The sequence below is a fragment of the Haliotis asinina genome, chromosome 8 (assembly GCF_037392515.1).
Source record: "Haliotis asinina isolate JCU_RB_2024 chromosome 8, JCU_Hal_asi_v2, whole genome shotgun sequence".
NCBI lineage: Eukaryota > Metazoa > Mollusca > Gastropoda > Lepetellida > Haliotidae > Haliotis > Haliotis asinina.
The window spans coordinates 63,713,430-63,732,971 of NC_090287.1; the positions used below are offsets into that span (position 1 = coordinate 63,713,430).

General features: G+C 38.1%; 1 protein-coding gene across 9 annotated transcripts in view; it reads right to left on the reverse strand.

Moving 5' to 3' along the window:
• Positions 1-19,542, reverse strand: part of LOC137293890 (centrosomal protein of 170 kDa-like) — a 167,593-nt gene that overhangs the window by 30,115 nt on the left and 117,936 nt on the right. For 7 of the 9 annotated variants that reach the window (XM_067824678.1, XM_067824679.1, XM_067824674.1 and 4 more), the window contains 4 exons: positions 10,978-11,438; positions 10,424-10,625; positions 8,694-9,373; positions 8,028-8,045 (listed from right to left, as the gene is read on the reverse strand). In XM_067824678.1, the coding sequence (XP_067680779.1) occupies positions 8,028-8,045; positions 8,694-9,373; positions 10,424-10,625; positions 10,978-11,438 (1,361 nt within the window). The remainder of the gene's footprint in view (positions 1-8,027; positions 8,046-8,693; positions 9,374-10,423; positions 10,626-10,977; positions 11,439-19,542) is intronic. The other 2 variants (XM_067824680.1, XM_067824675.1) reach the window with 1 other exon arrangement.

A 19,542-nucleotide genomic window follows, 5' to 3' on the forward strand; every position in this document is an offset into this window, starting at 1 on the left:
TAGAGATAATGGAAGGCCAGCCACACTAAGTTCACATATACCAAAACAAAACAAACCAATCAGACAACTACTTAGGGATCGGAGGGACTTACAAAATATTCAGGTTGCTGACACAGATCTCTCAACAAGCAAAAGATCTGCACATAACACTGTTATTTCACCTGCAGTATATACGCCTTGTGGTTCTGTTGACATGGTAACCATTAGCTAATATTTCCGCAAGATGACATCTTTCAGTATTGCCAAAAACACTATTTTCAGTGTCTGTTTATTCATCGTTGTCATGGTTGTAACGTGCTCTGTGTGCATCACTCGGAAGCGATTGTACGCTCAATAGCATTCAGACTCGTTCGGGTATGAATCTTTTCGAGACAAAAAGTTACAACTGTAAGTACAAATGTCCACTTTCACGATTTGGTAAGAAATGTTCTGATTGGTCAATCTCAAGGGTTACCTGATGTGACCTCCCATAAGGTTTTGTTAGACTCAGTAGTGGAGTGTAACGAAAAGTACAGAGGCTAAGTTTACTAAATTAGAATACAATTAGAAATTACAATTACTCAACTGAAGACCTCACAAACACAACAAATTTTTACCAATCATAACACACCTGGGGCCACAACCAAAGGGAGGTAACTCTAAGTTGTTCTCCTACAACCCAAACATTTATTTTGTGTTCATCCCTTCATATTTTAAAGAACAGAACATATATGAAATTAAAATCTATACTTTTTTAAACTACTGAGCTGAATTTTCAGATGAAAACTTCCCACACTACACAAATCATGGAAAATGAAGTGTCCTGACATTACAGAGTTGATGCCACTTGGTGTAGATGTGTCAGCTGCCTTAAGCAGAATCTAACCATATGTATAACTGCTGTAATATTCAACACTCCTCGCTGGTTGGTGCTCACTTGTCAGACAACCAACATCACATGACCTTAAACATATACAGCCTTTAGGCAAATAGTATCAATTTATATCTTCCTTTAGGCAAATAGTTTCATCATATGTCATGGTTCTGTGACTCTGCATGTATTTCCTCTAATAAGCAGCAGTTCTCTAATAGGCTTCACCCTAAACATATACTACTGCCTTTAGGCAAATAGCATCATCATATGTCATGGCTCTGTGGCCCTGCATACTGTATTTCTTCAAATGAACAACGCTTCTGTAATAGGTTTCAGCATGTATGATAACACTTGTCTAGTTTTATGAAACACTCCACACATTATGTTTCTGCTACAATTTCATGTAGTTAGTTCACACTCCACCTCATCTTGAAATGAGTTTGTATCATGGACCCAAAATCCTAGTGTCAGATTTTTAGTTCAAACCTAAAAATCAGTATTCACCAACTGATATATACACTAGTCAGTGTATAACAACAGATCACCATGATAGATGTATAGAAGATACTATATGATTTGGTATCAAACAAGTAATTGCGAGTTTGTTACTAAATCTTTCATGAGTTTATATTAAAATGTTATTTCACAGACGCAAATTTAGTATTCAGTTTATTAAACTAGAAACATGAATTGATAGAAAATGACAATATTATGGTTACTGTCAGCTTTGTGAGAGATAAACAAAGTCTAACACCATTGCAACAGAGGCAAAACATTGTGACGTCACAACTGTAACCACTATCATGTCATATGTCTAGCAGTATTACACTAGTATGATATTGTCATAAAAATGTTACACAGCAGTATCTTTCATGGGTGAGTAATAAATACAATAATCACTGTATATGACAAGGCGACTACAACCGACATATACAATAGTCACTGTCTGCATAATGTGTGGGGTCAAAACTGTCATATACAATATTCAATGTTTGTACGGCAGGAGTGAGTGAGTTTAGTTGCACTCAGCAATATACCAGCTATATGGTGGCGGCTTGTAAATACTTGTGATAAAAGTGATCAACAGCATGTGCATCAATCTAAGCAATTGGGAAACAATGTGAAGATCTGGGTTAGAACAGATCTTCAGTAACCCATGCTTGTCATAAGAGGTGACTACAGCGATCACTGACTAGGTTGACACATCATTGTATCTCCGTTGTGTACATTGATGCTCATGCTATTGATCATTGGATAGTCTGGTTCAGACTCAATTATAAAGACCACCGGTACAGCAGAGTTGGCTACAAGTGACATATTTGATAGTTGTTGATACAAACCAAGGACACCTACACAAAACACAATCCCAAAGATGATAATTTTATCTAACTAAATTGCAGGTCCCTACCTAGGCCAGATATTAATATCCTTATTAAGAAACGTACATGAGCGATCTCATGTGAGAGTGAGCCAGAATGAACATGTATTGTGAAATGGCTATCGAAATAACTCAAAGGACCAGAAATAACACTGAGAAATGATCCTGTGGGCGATGATGGATCTGTCAAATAAATGTCGCCAAGTATACAAGGAAGATTGGTACAAGATTTTGTTATGATTTTTTCCACATTAACTGACTCTTAAGTTTGCACATAGCTCTTCTTGGATAGAGCAGTAGAATCTGTTTCCACATGATGCTATATAAAGTGAAAGGAAACATTGTATACTCGGTTTGTAACTGGCATTTCAGAAATACCAACATGTTCATATTCTGGGAAATATACCACGCAACTGTGCCCATTCATTTTCAGCAACAGAAAATTAGCTTAATCAGTTTTAGAAATTTAGGGCTTATTTTTGGCTGTTTTTAATGCATATTGCACACAATCTTATCAAGATTTAAAACAAGTTTCAGACATATCCAAACCATCAAACATTGCACCTAACTTCACCAACTGTGTATTAACGAATAAAGCATTATGTGATGATGCATTACTGTGATGCCATGGCAGAGCAGATCCTCACCCTAGATCACCACACAAACATGTCGTCTATGACACCATGACAGAAACAGCATACACACCTACCTGCAACGTTCCACATGTGACCAACAATAACCTAGGACGTGACGAAACACACCTGCAGATCCCTCTCCAAAGACAACACAGGGGCAGTTTGAGTACTTGCATAATAATCACCCCATTCCACAAAGCAGCTAGTGTTAAGGTGATTGTATCTCCTAAACATGAATGTTGATGCTCAGAAGAGTCTTAGCACAAAGATCACTTGTGAGACATTCTGATTATAAGTTTAACACACACCCACGGCAATTTTGTACTTTCTATTGTTTGTAATCTCTTTATGGATGGTAATCTAAATGGACGGCAATCTCTTTATGGATGATAATATCATTATAAACAGTAATCTCTATATGGACAGCAATCCCTCAACATGGATGGTAATCTCTTTATAGATGGCAATCTCTTTATGGATGGCAATCCCTCTTCAAGGTTAGCAATCTCTTTATGGATGGCAATCTCTTTATGGATGGCAATGTCTATACTAATGGCAATCCCTCTTCAAGGTTAGCAATCTCTATATTTATGGCAATCACTCTTCAAGGTTAGCAATCGCTTTACTGATGGCAATCTCTTTATTGATGGCAATCTCTTTTTTGATTTAGGAATGTTCAGTCTTAACAATGTAAACAGATCGAAATATTTCACTTGTATATGAATGTCCATAGAAACGGTCTGCAATGTGTGGGACAGAACATTGTCATGTGTTAAGTTTTAACGGGTGATATGTTGGTGAAACATATAATGGAACACCACTGCATGGCAGTGTTCTTTTACTTATTGTCAGATTTCTTCCCTATTCAAAGCTGGTGATGAAAACTGGAAAATATCAAAGGAACACTTGAATGTTCCTGTGTTCCTTTATTTGTTTATATTGACAAACTAGCTCAAAGCATGGGATGTTCCCCAAGTGGGACAATACACCAGGGGTCATGACCTGAGGTAGTTCATGTTGACTGGTCCTACAATGATCTGTGAGGTAACTCTACATCAATAGAGATATCATTCAACATAAGGACAAGCAGAGGTTAAGAAACCAAGGTTATATCACAGAATTAGAAATATCATTTACTTATCCCTACACAGTCTGGAAATTAATGCAAACAGGTCACTGATAAATCACTGCACATCCTTTCACAATGACAGTTGAGGGAGGAAGGTGACTAGATTGCTATGTCATACCTTCACCACAGACCCTCAGGGTTAGTCTTACGCAGACAGCAAAATTCAGCTAAAACAAGTTTAACTTCTTTGAAAGGCATTTTAGAAGTTGTATAGATGAAGGAAAACCAAGTTCTATTAAGTAAGTGGCTTGCTGGATAACGGTGTTCGTACCTACACCGAAACGTTGCACCCACAGCAATAAAGACTATCCATAAAACTTGGTTTTCCTTCAAGTTTAAACAAGAGTCATCAGAAGATGACATATCTCCCCAGCCCCCACATGTTTGAAAGGATAAATCATCTCACAGTTACTCACTGTTTTTTTTAGACTAAGTTTGAATTGTTTCCCTGGAATTCATGAAAATTATAAATGCCATATATCTGTAGTAAGCAAAGTCACAATTTCAATATCTGTCTCATATATCTGCCTAGATCCATTGAAGGATATGAAATGGTTTTTGAGTTGTACTCTAGGAAATGAAACACACCTCTCACTTTTCAGACTAGGTCCAAAACGTTTCCATGGAAACTGAGAAAATAATAAATCACAAAAACCTGTAAATAGCAAAAGGCACCACTTTGCGGTCTGCCACACATATCTGCCAAGTTTTACTGACAGATATTAAGAAGTTTTTGAGTTCTGCTCCAGAAACGAAACACACCTCTCACTTTTGAGAGTAAGTCAAAAACGTTTCCATGGAAACTGAGAAAATGATAAATCACAAAAACCTGCAAATAGCAAAAGGCACCACTTTAGGTTCCGACTGATATATCTACCAAGTATTGCAGAAAATGGTTTTTGAGTTCTGCTCCAAAAACGAAGCCCATACCTCCATTTTGAGACTAAGTCCGAAACGTTTCCATCGAAACTGAGAAAATGATAACTCACAAAAACCTGTAAATACCAAAAGGTGCAACTTCAGGTTCTGATTGATATATCTACCAAGTATTGCAGAAAATGTTTTTTGAGTTCTGCTCCAGAAACGAAGCCCATACCTCCATTTTGAGACTAAGTCCAAAACGTTTCCATGGAGACCAAGAAAATAGTAAATCACAAAAACCTGTAAATAGCAAAAGGCACCGCTATAGGTTCAGATATCTACCAAGTATTGCAGAAAAATATTGAATGGTTTTTGAGTTGTGCTACGGAAACGAAGCCCATCCCTCCATTTTCCAAATCATTTCCGTGGAAACCTAGAAAATAATATATCACAAAAACCAGTACATAGCAAAAGACACCACTTCAACTTCTGACTGATATATCTACCAAGTTTTGCAGAAAAATATTGAACGGTTTTTGAGTTCTGCTTTGGAAACGAAGCCCACCCCACCATAAGACTAACACCAAAATGTTCATTAGGAAAAACAAAAATAATATAAATACCAAAAATCTGTAAATAGCAAAAGGCACAACCATAGGCTCAGATTACTATATCTATCAAGTTTGGTCTAAAAATATTGAACAGTTTCTGAGTTATGCTGCGGAAACAAAATGATTACGGACGAACGGTGGATAAAAAAATGTGCACAGGCAATTCACTTGGGTTTTCAGGGCAAACATACATGTCTAGTGATTTCTCTATAATCCTAACACATTTGTCTTCAGACTTAGAACCTGTTCTGATCAAAAAGTCTGACAGTGACCGATACTGATGTGAATTTGCCTCTGACAGACAATACTTCACATGTAAGAATCGAGGAATTCAGCAAACCCAGGAAACATCAGCCTGACGAAATCTGAAGGATTCAATCCTGTCTGGACTGTTGGAAAATAATGTCTCTGACCAGCTTATAAACCTGTGGACCTGTTGAGATAATCTGGTTCTAATATTAAATAATACTTGTGAGAAGCCATCATTCCATAGAAGTCAAACTCTTTTGTATGTGAACTTCAGAGTTTTGTCCACAGACATGTTTCCAGCTGAATAAGTGATGAATGCAATGCTTGATCATGTTTATATCAAAAACACAGAAAATGATCACCTTATTAATGATAATTATTTATTTATTATTATTATTCCTTATTTATGAACAGATGATGAAGTATGAAAACACTCTGGATACACGACACGTAACCTGGAACAGTCATTTCAGAACAAACTGGACTGTGTGGAAACATTCATGTTTTAACAATCATCTAACCAAACGGTCAATACTTTATTCAGAAAGTCTAAAGGATGAGAAGTCTCCACTAGCCCTAATTCAGAGTCAAGTAAAATTACACTCAGTGTAGTAAGCTTAGTTTATAAAACAGTCTTCAACACCGTACCACTAAAATATAGTCAGTATATAAAATATGAGTGACACTTGTAATTAACCAGTAACTTCATAGCAACATTACCTCATTAATTCCTCACACATTGCCAGTCATGTAGAAATTATTACATTTAATAACATGTTGATGATGCTAATTATGAATAATGAATAAATAATGTATGTTCTTAGATGTGACCCCATTAAATGGTGCGTAATTATTCCATGCTGAAAGAAAGTAGAACATACATCTGTGTCCATCTACATACACACCTAGGGACTGCTACCCACACCTTAGTTTCCCCAGCAACAAGTGTTCACCCAACATCATTGACAACAAAAAACTTGACACAGGGACACACAGTACAGAACACACAGATCCAAAACATCACAAATATGTGTAATGTAACAAGAGTCAAATGCAGAAAAAAAAGCACTGAATTAACATTTCAACTTACAGTCATCAGGCCGCCCTAGAAAGCACACAGCGAAAAAAGTTACACAGTAGCTCTATTCCAGGTGGATTGTAGACATTACACACGTCCCAGATGAAAGATGGTATCAGATATAAAAGCATGTTAGTATATGACCGGCTTTTGTCAACCACCGGCAGATACAACATACTGTGTCAGGCACCTGAGTGATCATTACCACAGCTAGTGCTGCTAGCCTTTCATTGCCATTAGCTACAGTGAAAACACTGGCGTAGAGTGACAGTGATATGACAGAGGTGTGCCAAATGGGAAATGGCAGAGCTGAAGTCATGGGCAGAACTACTCAATCATAATGTTCTGGGTCAGCAAGCATGTGTATCAGAAACTGTGACATTTATTTTGCATACACTCAAAGGACATTATTGACCTGACATACAACAGAATGCAATAGGATATTGCAGTCCATGAACATACTAGAGATGAAAGAGTCGTCTCCCTTTCACCCTTCAGCTGTACATGGTTACATTCTCAGTGTGGAAGGTGTCGTTTACTTCTTTGTTGGCTTGAGGCCATTCAGCTTTTACATTATACACAACACATCTCATATCCCTTACATTCTGCCAATGTTCCAGGACAGGATCTATTCTCACAGCTAAGAGCAAGGCTAAATTGAGAATAGAGTGGTTCCAAAGTGACCAGGCAAATTGAACTGACCGCTGTCATGTAAAATGATCACATATTTCATATTAATCCTAAGAATCTGATGATTCCAGAAGTATATTCCACAGATTTATGTGATTTCACTCCTTTTTCATTTTAATTGGCTTATGTACTTCATAATTTTGCACAGAGGCCTGTACCTTCATCAGTCTTAAGAGACAGTGAATTCTCTTTTGTACGTGAACCTCAGAATTCTTGAGAATCTATTGCACCAATGATAGTTTTACTGTATCTCTGATAGTGCTTTACAGGACAAATGGAAAAATCAGAGGAGTCAGAATATACAAAATGCAAAACTGTTGGAAAAGTGACAGAAACTAACACAATTTCAAAAGAAAGCAAACTTCATCCAAATGGCATTTCTACTGCAGGTAAACTGTGACAGGTATGTAACACTGAGTTAACACTATACAAGAAGCAATGAGGATACAAGGATATATCCCTATACAGACAGAGTAGAGAGCAGTGTTATGCAGTATATCACACAGCAGAGATATACAGGATATACTGGCTTTGGTCACTCACCTGATTTTCTAAGAAAGTCTTAAAAAAAATGAAAAAAAAAATTCCATTACCATTAAGTAAATATATTTCACTACATTTCAGTGTTTATACAATCCTGGAAATTTATCATTTCTGGTGACAATCACAGTAATTAACTCCCGAGGTGTCTTGAAACCACTGCCATTGATTTGATTCCAAAAGCTTCGGTCTTCACATTTTACAGCATAATACCAAAAGAAGATGTAATCCAGATCTCTAAATCACTCAGTCGAACAAGTCTGGGTCCTTACACTCAAAATGTTCATAGCCCTTAGAATTCTTAACTTTGAGTTAAGAATGGGCTCTAGAAGTTCCTTAGGGCCACATATGTTTCAAGAACAGCCAGATTGGTTCATTGATCTAAAACCCTGTTTGACTTTACCAAGGCTGATGCTGATTCAAACTCATCAAACACTTAGCCTTGAGAAGAGTAGTCAGTTAAGATATTTGCAGCTCATCTGTCTGCTGTCAATGACTCTAAGTAGCTGATGGGTTAGCAAGCATCAATCTATCTGGCTACTATAGAACAGGCCCAGTTTCTAGTGTGTTTCAATGCATGTGATGTTATTAAAACATGACAAATAATATTCCAAATATTATCAACAGGCTTCAGATCTATCATTTTTTAAATAAAGTGTTGTGGCTCACCTCGAGATCAATATCATCTGGAATTTCCAGATCTTCCATGGTGTCTGCGCTCCCTGCCTCCACCTCCATGCTGCTTCCCCGATCTCGGAATGCTCGTTTTTGTGCTGACTCTAAATTCTCAGTTACCTCCCCTTCTTCAGCTTCCTCATCACTGTTCTCCACATCTATCACAGGTCTCTCAAACACAATATTAGGGTCCACCCCGAAAACTCGGTCAATATTCCTACGCGCTTCATCCTCATCACCACATTCTTCCTCTGCCTCAATAGTATAGGTCCCTGCCTCACTCACTTTATCGTCTTCCTTTTTATCAGGAATTAGTTTGTCATTGGTCACCTGCATGCATGGACTACATATGTCTTTTGATTTTTGTTTTTTGAGATTACTGGCAGAAATCAGATCACCATTAGAATCTCCGTTCTGCACTGCCATTAAATCATAGCTTGCCGACTCTTGGTACAAGTCATGTTCGGTCAGAGGAACGGCACTACTTTCCATTTCGGCTACAGGCTTCTGGTTGCCCTTGCTGTTACCCTCAAACATCTTGTCTATGAGGAAGGATGCAGGGTCCCTGTATTGCGTAGGATCCAACGTTGACACTTCTGCTGGTTTTGATTTAGGAGATTTGGTATTGGATCGCACAGAACTTGGGGATTTCTTACTCCTAGCTGCCCTGGAACCTGTAAATAAAACATAGTGGTGTAAGCCATAGAAAATATATTTTCTTTCATTTGGTAAGTCAGATAATTTTCATCCTTTGCATGGTCATTTGCCTAACATGTCAAGATGGCCACCTCAATATCAATACAGTGCACTTGTCTGTCTATTTCTAAATGTTAAATTGTTTCAAGAAGTGGGAAGTGGAGATAACTCAGGTAACTCACGGGTGTTAGCTGGCTCAAGATCACAATAAAGAGCTTGTACAAAAGAACATTCCTTACAATTCCAAAAATTTCAATTTAGAAAATGAAACAAAACATGTGAATTCAGTCAAGCATCACAGATCAGTTTAAGATGTTGAACATATCAATTCATATGTACAGTAACAGTAATTTATTGACCCCACCCAAACCCAGCCTATTTCACCATCTACCTCACTATCCTTGTTGTACAGTCTGTCCAGTCCAAAGTCTCATTCTACTAAATTGTTTGTGGCATAGTAAGATCTCTTTATACTAATACTAATTCTACTTATTCTGCAGTGACAATTTAAACAAAAAAAACCCCAGATCCAAACATGTATTCTGTATGTATAAGTGTGACACATGATCATCAAAAAGGGATAAAAGTCAAACACAGTTTCCTGAAAGAGACTTCAAGCCATCTAACCCTTCACTGCCCAATTAAAAGAACAACCCTGACAGAAATGACAATGTAGAGGACTACTGTATCCCCCTTCCACAATCCACAAAGTGTTCATATCACAACATTCATAAGCCTATGATAAACTATGGAGTAATGTTTCAAATGCTTTGTGTATCAGGGCATTGGGTCTTGGTTTAGCATCAAGTCTCAATAACATGCCAAGACGTTTTTTTCTCACCACCATTGTGGAATTTGTGATTAACTGGTGAGTATTAAGAGTACTGAAACAAACATATGTCTGGGTATTTAATCTAGGATATACTGTATCTGTGATTCAGTTACTCCTGGTCAGGCCAACACTCTTCCGAACATTGGGAACATTGATCCTTGTGGAGAATCAATAAAATCAGCCCATGAAGCACTACCTTTCACAGGGGTGTCACTCTTGCCGCTTGAATCCCCATTTTCTGTAAGCCTTGATGGAGATTTTTCTCCCCCCAATTTTTTGTTGCCATGGGAATCTGTCTTCTTTGATGCTGAATATTTTTTCACAGGTTTTGTGTCTGAGGAGGAGCTTGCCGTGTCATCCTGCTTCTTTGTCTGTGCGGGCGACATCTCTCGCTCCTCCTGAAATGTCAAATGTCGTCCTCAAAATAAAACATTAAAAACATCTCGACCCCTTGTCTTCAAAGAATTAATTGATATTTGTCTTGTAGACCACTGCACACACTGGGCTGCATATACCATGGATCAACAATACCATAAATACTGGATCTCAAGGTCTATGAGTCCTTTCTTACAGAAAGTCCCAACCGATACATACGTTCCTGCAACCATTGGCAGTCATATCAGGCAAATCAAAGTCTGTATTCCTGCTTATAGAAATGTCATCCTATGTCCCACTCAAACACTGGCACTTGTATGAACCATAAGACATACAGACAACAAAAGTTAACCATGTAAAGCCATTTATCCTCACCTCCGACTTGCTTGGTGTGGCCTCTTTATTTTGTGACCTTTGTTGGACTTTATCTTTTCTTTCTCGAAAACTTTTCCTTATTTTGGAAGGCACACATTCACTGAGAGACTTGGGCATCTTTGACTTCTTGTCATCATCCCCAAAGTCTACAGTGAAAGCCATGGCTGCAGTGTCTGTCTGCCTACCACGGTCTGGCGTCCCCTCCTTGGAGGATGTGCGGTCCCCCGGTGTGTCTGGTGTGTTCATCTTGCTAGTCTCCGAGAATAAGCTGTCCTTGGATAAAGAGGAGGACATGCTTCTAGGCGGGGTCTCTTTCTCCCGGTCAGACTCTAGGGCCCTGTACGGGATCTCCATGTACCTGGTGCCATACTCTGCCTCACCCTGAGATTTTTCCATCCTTGACAAGGCCTCTTTCTGTTCTAGAGACAGACTTCTAGGGCGGTCAGCCTGATTACTGCTCTCTGAAACAGGGGAAACAGATATCTTAGTCAACAGTAAAAATTTTTTTATTCATAGAAAGTGATTGGTTTGGGTAAAAGCCACTCATTTCGACAAATTGTGATAAGTACCATGTTGTAATAGAAATATGTCACATCATGCCACAGCTTCAATGGTCCGGTTTTGTACGACAATCCAGCTCAACAATCCAATTATTGAACAAGCCAGTTGTATCTATCATGATTCAGTTCGATAGTCCATATATTGTACAAGCCAATTGTATCAATCATGATCAAGCAAGATAGTCCATATATTGTACAAGCCAGTCAAATCCATCATGATCTAGCAAGATAGTCCAAATAGTGATCCAGCAAGATAGTCCAAATAATGTACAAGCCAGTCAAATCTATCATGATCCAGCAAGATAGTCCAAATATTGTACAAGACAGTCAAATCCATCATGATCTAGCAAGATAGTCCAAATATTGTACAAGCCAGTCAAATCTATCATGATCTAGCAAGATAGTCCAAATATTGTACAAGCCAGTCAAATCTATCATGATCCAGCAAGACAGTCCATATATTGTACAAGCCAGTCAAATCTATCATGATCCAGCAAGATAGTCCAAATATTGTACAAGACAGTCAAATCCATCATGATCTAGGAAGATAGTCCAAATATTGTACAAGCCAGTCAAATCTATCATGATCTAGCAAGATAGTCCAAATATTGTACAAGCCAGTCAAATCTATTGTGATCCAGCAAGATAGTCCAAATATTGCACAAGACAGTCAAAGCTGTCATGATCCAGCAAGATAGTCCAAATATTGTACAAGACAGTCAAATCTATCGTGATCCAGCTAGATAGTCCAAATATTGTATAAGCCAGTCAAAGCTGTCATGATCCAGCTCCAGCAGGCTAATGTAATCAGGAGAAGTTGACACGTCATACAGACACAACTGTAGTGTAAATACAGCACTATGAGGCTACATCTTGCCCTGTTAACAAGATACAGAGATCTATACACTTTCTGTCTCTCAAGAACAATGACTCTACAACTGAGCAATATGTATAGACTGACTACAGTGTCTCCACTGTCTTTCTAACCAAACTCTACAGTGACCAGCATGGTTTGTCTTAGGTCATCCAGTGAGGATTTGTCCTGCTCACAAAACATTGGTGATTTGGTGGCAAACAGATGATCATTAATGTTTCTTGTTGCATAACGGTTATCATCCATGTGTGCATATAACTCAGGCTGAATACTGACACAAGCTGGCTTGTAACCACTCCATCATAAAGCCACATGCCGGCAATATGTTAACATGCATGAACAAAGGATTTTGGATCCCTCTACATTTGCATATACAGTAAATTTCAGTCATAACAAGTGTTTGCCGTGAATATGGAAATGTCCCCTGCCACTACAGAAGAACCAAATATTAACAACATATTTACTACTTTTTAGTTTTTTGGTCACAAACAAGATGCCTGAAATGACCAGTGTCTGCATGTTCACCCATCATAGGCTGTCAAAAGTGGTGAAATTGTTGTGGTTAACCTTGAAGGTAAGGTCAAGGTCACCTCAATCAACTGGTGTATGTGTAAACCCACAATGTGGGCTGTCACAATGGTACAATAGTTCATGAGATATCTTGCTAAAAAGAGTTTGAAAAGTGGTCAAAGTGTTGTGGTACCTTGAAAATAGGTCATGGTCACCAAACTTGAATGGTGTCTGCATAATCTCCCAATGCAGGTTGTCACGAAATGTGAAGACATTGAGTACAACAGATGAGATATCACGTCAGCAAGAATTGGGATGTAGGTATGAACCGAAGCTGCTGATAACATAGTCTCTAGTTCCAAGTTGCAGCTGGGACAATAAACTCTAAGTGACAACTAATTTCAATTTTTTTATGACCATAATTAATTATGCATATTACAAGACATACAACAATTGGCTGAGATCCAGTTTGTTGTATCCACCCATCTATAATAAGCATGTTAATTACAAACATACTCTACTGCAGGATGCACATGAAACTTGGTAGTTGTCATAGATGATTCTATTTAACATACGTTTTTACACACTCCACTACACATTGATCTCAATGCGACATTTTTTCAGTCTATATTGAAAAGCATCGTGGATATCTGTGAGAGAATCTTACAAAGGCAGCAAATCAACCTAAAAGATGAAATGGTACAATCTGAACTTTGCACATATTAAAATTTTGTAATGAGACTTGTCTACCATGAGACTACCATTTATTTTAGGAACCATTCAAAAGATGCCTCTCCCAATCCTTTCACAATATCAACAAAGCACAATACACTTCTGTTGAGTCCGCAAATTGTCATATAATGGAAACCATAAGATCATAATCAGGCTAAATCCAGCATACAGCACATGAAGTCACAGTTAAGGGACACAACTCTGCACAACAAAACATGGTGCCTCAGACCATACATTTGAATAAATATTTATCATGTGTGTATCGATTAACAACACATTCAATGGTACAAAGTATACTATCATATATTTATATTCAGTTTTTCATCTATATGCCTCCCCTGGTATGAACTGGCTCCATATGTGGCGTCCCAGCATTAACAGACAACCAGGAACACTCCCTACCACTGCCCATCATCATGTTTCATCTCAAGTGATCACTGAGGTCACAATGACATAACACATATCACAGAATCAATGCGCCTTATTCCAGTACAAAACCTGGAGCACAGCCCCTGACACTTAACCCAACCTGCAGACACAGCCAAATGCCAAACATGTCTGCAACCTATTCAAATATACTCCTTATGGATACTGGAACTCATCCAATAGAGAAATTAACAATTCTGTAAGCAGAAAACTTACAAGCACCTTGTCGCTGCTGATCTGCCAATTAAGTACAGATTTACCCTCAATGTTAGAGTGAACTCCGGCTTCCACTGCTGTCTCAAACTACCATTCTGAGATATTCAGTCAATTTGACTTGCAATTCCTCCTTCATCAGCGCCCTGTCTCCACAGGCAGACATCACAGCTCAGCATGCATTACAGAACAACTGGCAGCAATTCAAAGATGCTGACATCACAATGTGAGTACTGGTATGTGAAAACCTCCAGGATATGTCATCAGGAACAGTTTCCTAACATTCAGCCTCACATCACGCAATGGTCATCTAGCTGACCATCCCTGAAGTCTTACAAGTAGTCTGACCTGAACAGTTCCGAATTAACCATCATGACTTCATACACTCAAAAACACATTCACTTTTAGCACTAATCTAATGCTACCCTACTTGCATCATTAACATACATGCACAAAATATTTATGAAAGTTTCTTTATTTTGTTCATATATTTATTTCCACTTTATTTTACACGTTTTATATAAGATTTTATCAATAAATTGTCAAAGGTATAAACTTCAGTTTCTTCTTCATATTAAACTTGTTTATATACAAAGTTCTCCATATATTGTTTAAAGTACAAGCATCAATTTCCACTTTATGAAAGTTGAAATGATATGTCAAATTATCCTGTCTATGTTTCAACACCAGGTTTTAACAAAATCTATACTTAAGTAAGGAGAAATGTGACCAGCCACCAATAGACATACTGCTCTGAAACTCGATCTGTAAACAGTGACATCATACCTGTTGCCCTATGTAATCCATGTGGTGTCTGTCTGATGTAACAACTTGCTCTGTGATATTGAACAAATATGCCTGTCCGCCAGCCGTCATCCACATGTATCCATGCCCTGCCCACTTCCCCCGTGATCAAAGGTAGGTAACCCACAGTCCTGTGTGGGCTGTTTAGACCTGCATAATCCCCACTAATCCCCTAATCTGCAGCAGGCGAGGAGGCCCTAATTACTGCTGAATGTAGATTATCAAAAGTATTTTGTCACATGGTTGATAATGAAACACATTATCTAATCCAACAGCTTGATCACTGCACTGTGGTATTAGCAGTAGGTAAAATAACACTGTCCTGGGACGTGTTCCACAAAACAATTGTAGCCCTAGAGTGATCTGAACTCCCATATTTTAACACAGACTTATGACTGTCATCGCACTACAATCACTTTGAAGAACAGGGTCCTGAACCAATGGATTGAACCAGGCAGTGAGTTTGTGACATAAACTACAAACACATAATCATATAAGTACTCATCACAAAACATGCCTTGGGCTAAGAACGATCAGGACAACTTCAGTTATGAATGCATGAATACAACTCACATATACATGAGAGACTAATGTGCGTCAATTCTGTGAATGTTAAATCCAAATATCTGTGAATGGGACCATAGTTTTGTATATGGTCACATTTCTGACTCTCTATTCAAAGTTCCATCACAGGGGACATAAATGTCAGCACACATGCACTGTTACCTGCTTCTACACAGATCCCCTCCAACTTACAAGGCTACAAAGTGTGGTTAAGTCTCCCCTCATAGTGTGTACAGTCAAATAAATCTGTCATCAAATACAAACAGATATGGATAATCCAGAGTTGTCTACAATACAGCAACACTACTGCTATTATACTCACCATTTTATAACCACTGCTTGCTAGAATGTCTAGGTGTTGTTTACCATAGTCATGTTACCCTCCTGGACTCCCGCTTTGTTAAAACGATTCGTATCATACCACTACAATGTTTCAACGATTCCTGTACAGCCATGTTATGGCTATTTTATGTATATTCCCACATGTTAAAACCTTTCAATATATACTAAAACCCTTGTATGACAGTCCACCTTACACCACAGCCTTGTTATAAGTGTTGAAAGTATATAACAGGGACATTATACATGTACTTTTACTATAACATCACACCTACACATTACTACTGCTATTGTACAACAGCATTTATAACCATTTTCCGCACTTGCTATAACCATTGATGTACTACTCCAGGCATATTGGTAACTATTCACATAGTGCCCTGACTTCTGACCCAGACTGACTGAAGAACATCATGTCATACAATCACAAGCATTCATGTGATGTGTCCAGTCTGTTTGGTCATATGGTATGGGTGAATCATTGTTCTACAACACTCAACTGTAATTGCGTTTTCATGTTTGATAACACTGTTGATACTCTCATGATATTCTCAAACATGACAAGGCATGAACATCTGTGCAGAAGTATGTCATACGTCAACTTTATTGATAGTATCCCACACACTTGTCAGTTGTGGGCTATGTAGCTAAATCATAGTAAATCACAAACACATATCTATCAATTACACTATTTCAGTCTCAACAGAACATTTCCCTGTGGGTCGTGTTATATCTCCTGACATCGTTAAGACAGGTGTGTACAGATGTAGTAAGCCCCTACCTGTACTCGCTGTTACACCTGAAAAATTCTGTTTGACACTCATGAATGTTTACTTCACACCATTATGTATAACATCTGTATTAAAGACCAAATATGTAGGTACACCATTATGTGTAACAGCCGTATTAATGACCAAATATATAGGTTCACCATTTACGTATAACATCCATATTAAGGACCACCTATGTAGGTACACCATTATGTATGGCACCTGTATTAACGACCAACTATATAGGTGCACCATTATGAATAACATCCATATTAAGGACCAACTATATAGGTGCACCATTATGAATAACATCCATATTAATTATCAACTATGTAAGTTCACCATCCATGTATAACATCCGTATATATGACCAACTATGTAAGTACAACATTTGTCAATAACATAGATACCATACATCAGCACTGATGGTGTAAGATGAAGGCATACCTGTCCTGATTCACACAAAGTATGACTGCCTCACCTGTTAGTGGAACTGCCATGTCACCAATGTCAGTGTCATCCATCATGGAATATATGAAGGTTTTTATGCCAATGTCAACATCCACTACAACATCACACTACCACTACATCCTTTCACCTCACACTGCAGCTACAGTGATGATCTCCAACCTGGGACTGTGAATTCCCTACCACAGTCCTACATTCTCCGAGCATTACAGCAGAGGTAAATGTGAAGGCAGAGGTATTCCACTACTCAGGCAAACCAGTAGAATACTCTCAATACAGCTGGCCAAATGCCAGGCTTCTCCCCACAATACTGCAGTGTGCAGAGACCGGGAGTTAACAATACATATTGCATTGGTTCAGGTGAATGGGGAGTGTATAACACCGAGAACATACCACTTGCAGGTATGTGACTAGACTGACATATAGTCAATGAAATCTTAGATCACACAATCACACTTCTTGCTTTTTTCAGAGTTGCCAAGACTTGAGTTGCTCTAACATGGATAGGTTTGGGTTTAAAATAAATACATACATTACACCGTCATGATGCTAGGTAAATCTGTGACCAGCTATACTCACTGTAGCAACATAATGGCAAATGCCTACAAATAGACTCCAAATATATATGGACCTCCTGCACCAGATACACATTGTCTCCACCAAAACATGACTTCATTTTATATTTTCCCTTTTTGACATTTCGTAAATATATATTACCTGAACATATAAAAGGTTTCACCATATTTCCACAAACATATGTGAATAAATAACAACCTTGGACAAGATATTGATGACAGACTGTAAGAGAATAAATCCTATCCCTTCCAGTTGAAAGCACATGACTAAGCTGCATTGAAAATATACAAGTCTACTCTTCTTGTAGGTGAACAAGGCATAATAGACAGGATAAGGCATTCCACTGTGAGTAAACTGTCACCCGTGAAAGGTTAAATATACAAATAAATATCCATCTGGTGTATCAAGAAATTAATATGACATTAAATTCTATTACAGAAATTTATAGCTGTTCACCTATTCTAAATATACATAGAGGACGACCTTCCATATAATACCATTTTCATTAAACGAGTTTATGATTTGGTATCAGACGAGCGAAAGTGAGTTTGATACTAAATCTTTAACGAGTTTAATGAAAATGGTATTTCACGGAAGCGAGTTTAGTATTCTGTTTATTACTCGCCAACATAAATTGACAGGAGCTGCGGCGAAATTGCCTACAGTGTGAGGACTCTCAGCTTTCAAGTCAAGCAAGGTCTAGTAAAATCGCGACACCAACATTAGCATTGTGACATTACAACTTTGAACCATTTTGACATCATACGTCAAGCGGTATTACACTAGTGTAATGTTGAAGTGAAAATATTACACTGCAGTATCTTCAACGGGCTAGTAACAATATCCTTTTCCAAATAAGGCAATGACCTAGAGTTATCACACAGAAGTTCCACCTGGCCTCTTGTTGCCAGTCGTGTCTGGTGTGTGTCCCCTGACTTATGGTATTTCAACCTTTCTGTTTACCCACACAGATAAGCAATATATACCTACACAAGCCAGGAATGTCTTGGAGTCCAAATCGTAAATTTAATGTGTTGTATAATCAAAGAATTTGATTCCACATTATTCAGGTTGTGTGTAAACATTGTGCTGTTGTCAGCACGTCAGTTTGTAATGAATGGTTGATTCACTGATACATGTTGTGTGATCATGGCAGTATATGGAATAGCATACACTTATAGCTGGATATGGCATAACACTGTTATTACATGTTTGAGTGACAGGGTGTGGGTTAATATGGTTTATATGAGTCACATATGTCTATGTCTATAAATATATATATAAACAATTTACTTGATGTAAAGTGTAAAGAAACAGAATCAAACATATATCCCACTGGTTTAAAATCAATGGCCTGAATTGAACTGATTGTTGAACAAGTAACAGCAGCCCCCAGGAACTAATGCTAATTTATATGGAGAAACAGTAGTCATCCAAATGAACTTAATTGCTGAGTTCAGTGCAGCACATATTCCCATCGAGTCCCATCACGTCTGCTTCTCCTTTAGACAAACAGTAACCCAACAATCACCAATACAAACACCACCTTCACCGTCAGGGCACGACTAGTCTATCCACTCATGAGTGTTCTGCACTTCATGGTATGGTTTGTCCAACAACCATCTATAAGCCAGTGGCAGTTGTCCATTATATACCTCAAACAGATGATGACAATACAATGTATGACATTCATGATGCTAGTCCACCAGACTCCCCGTACTGTAACAGT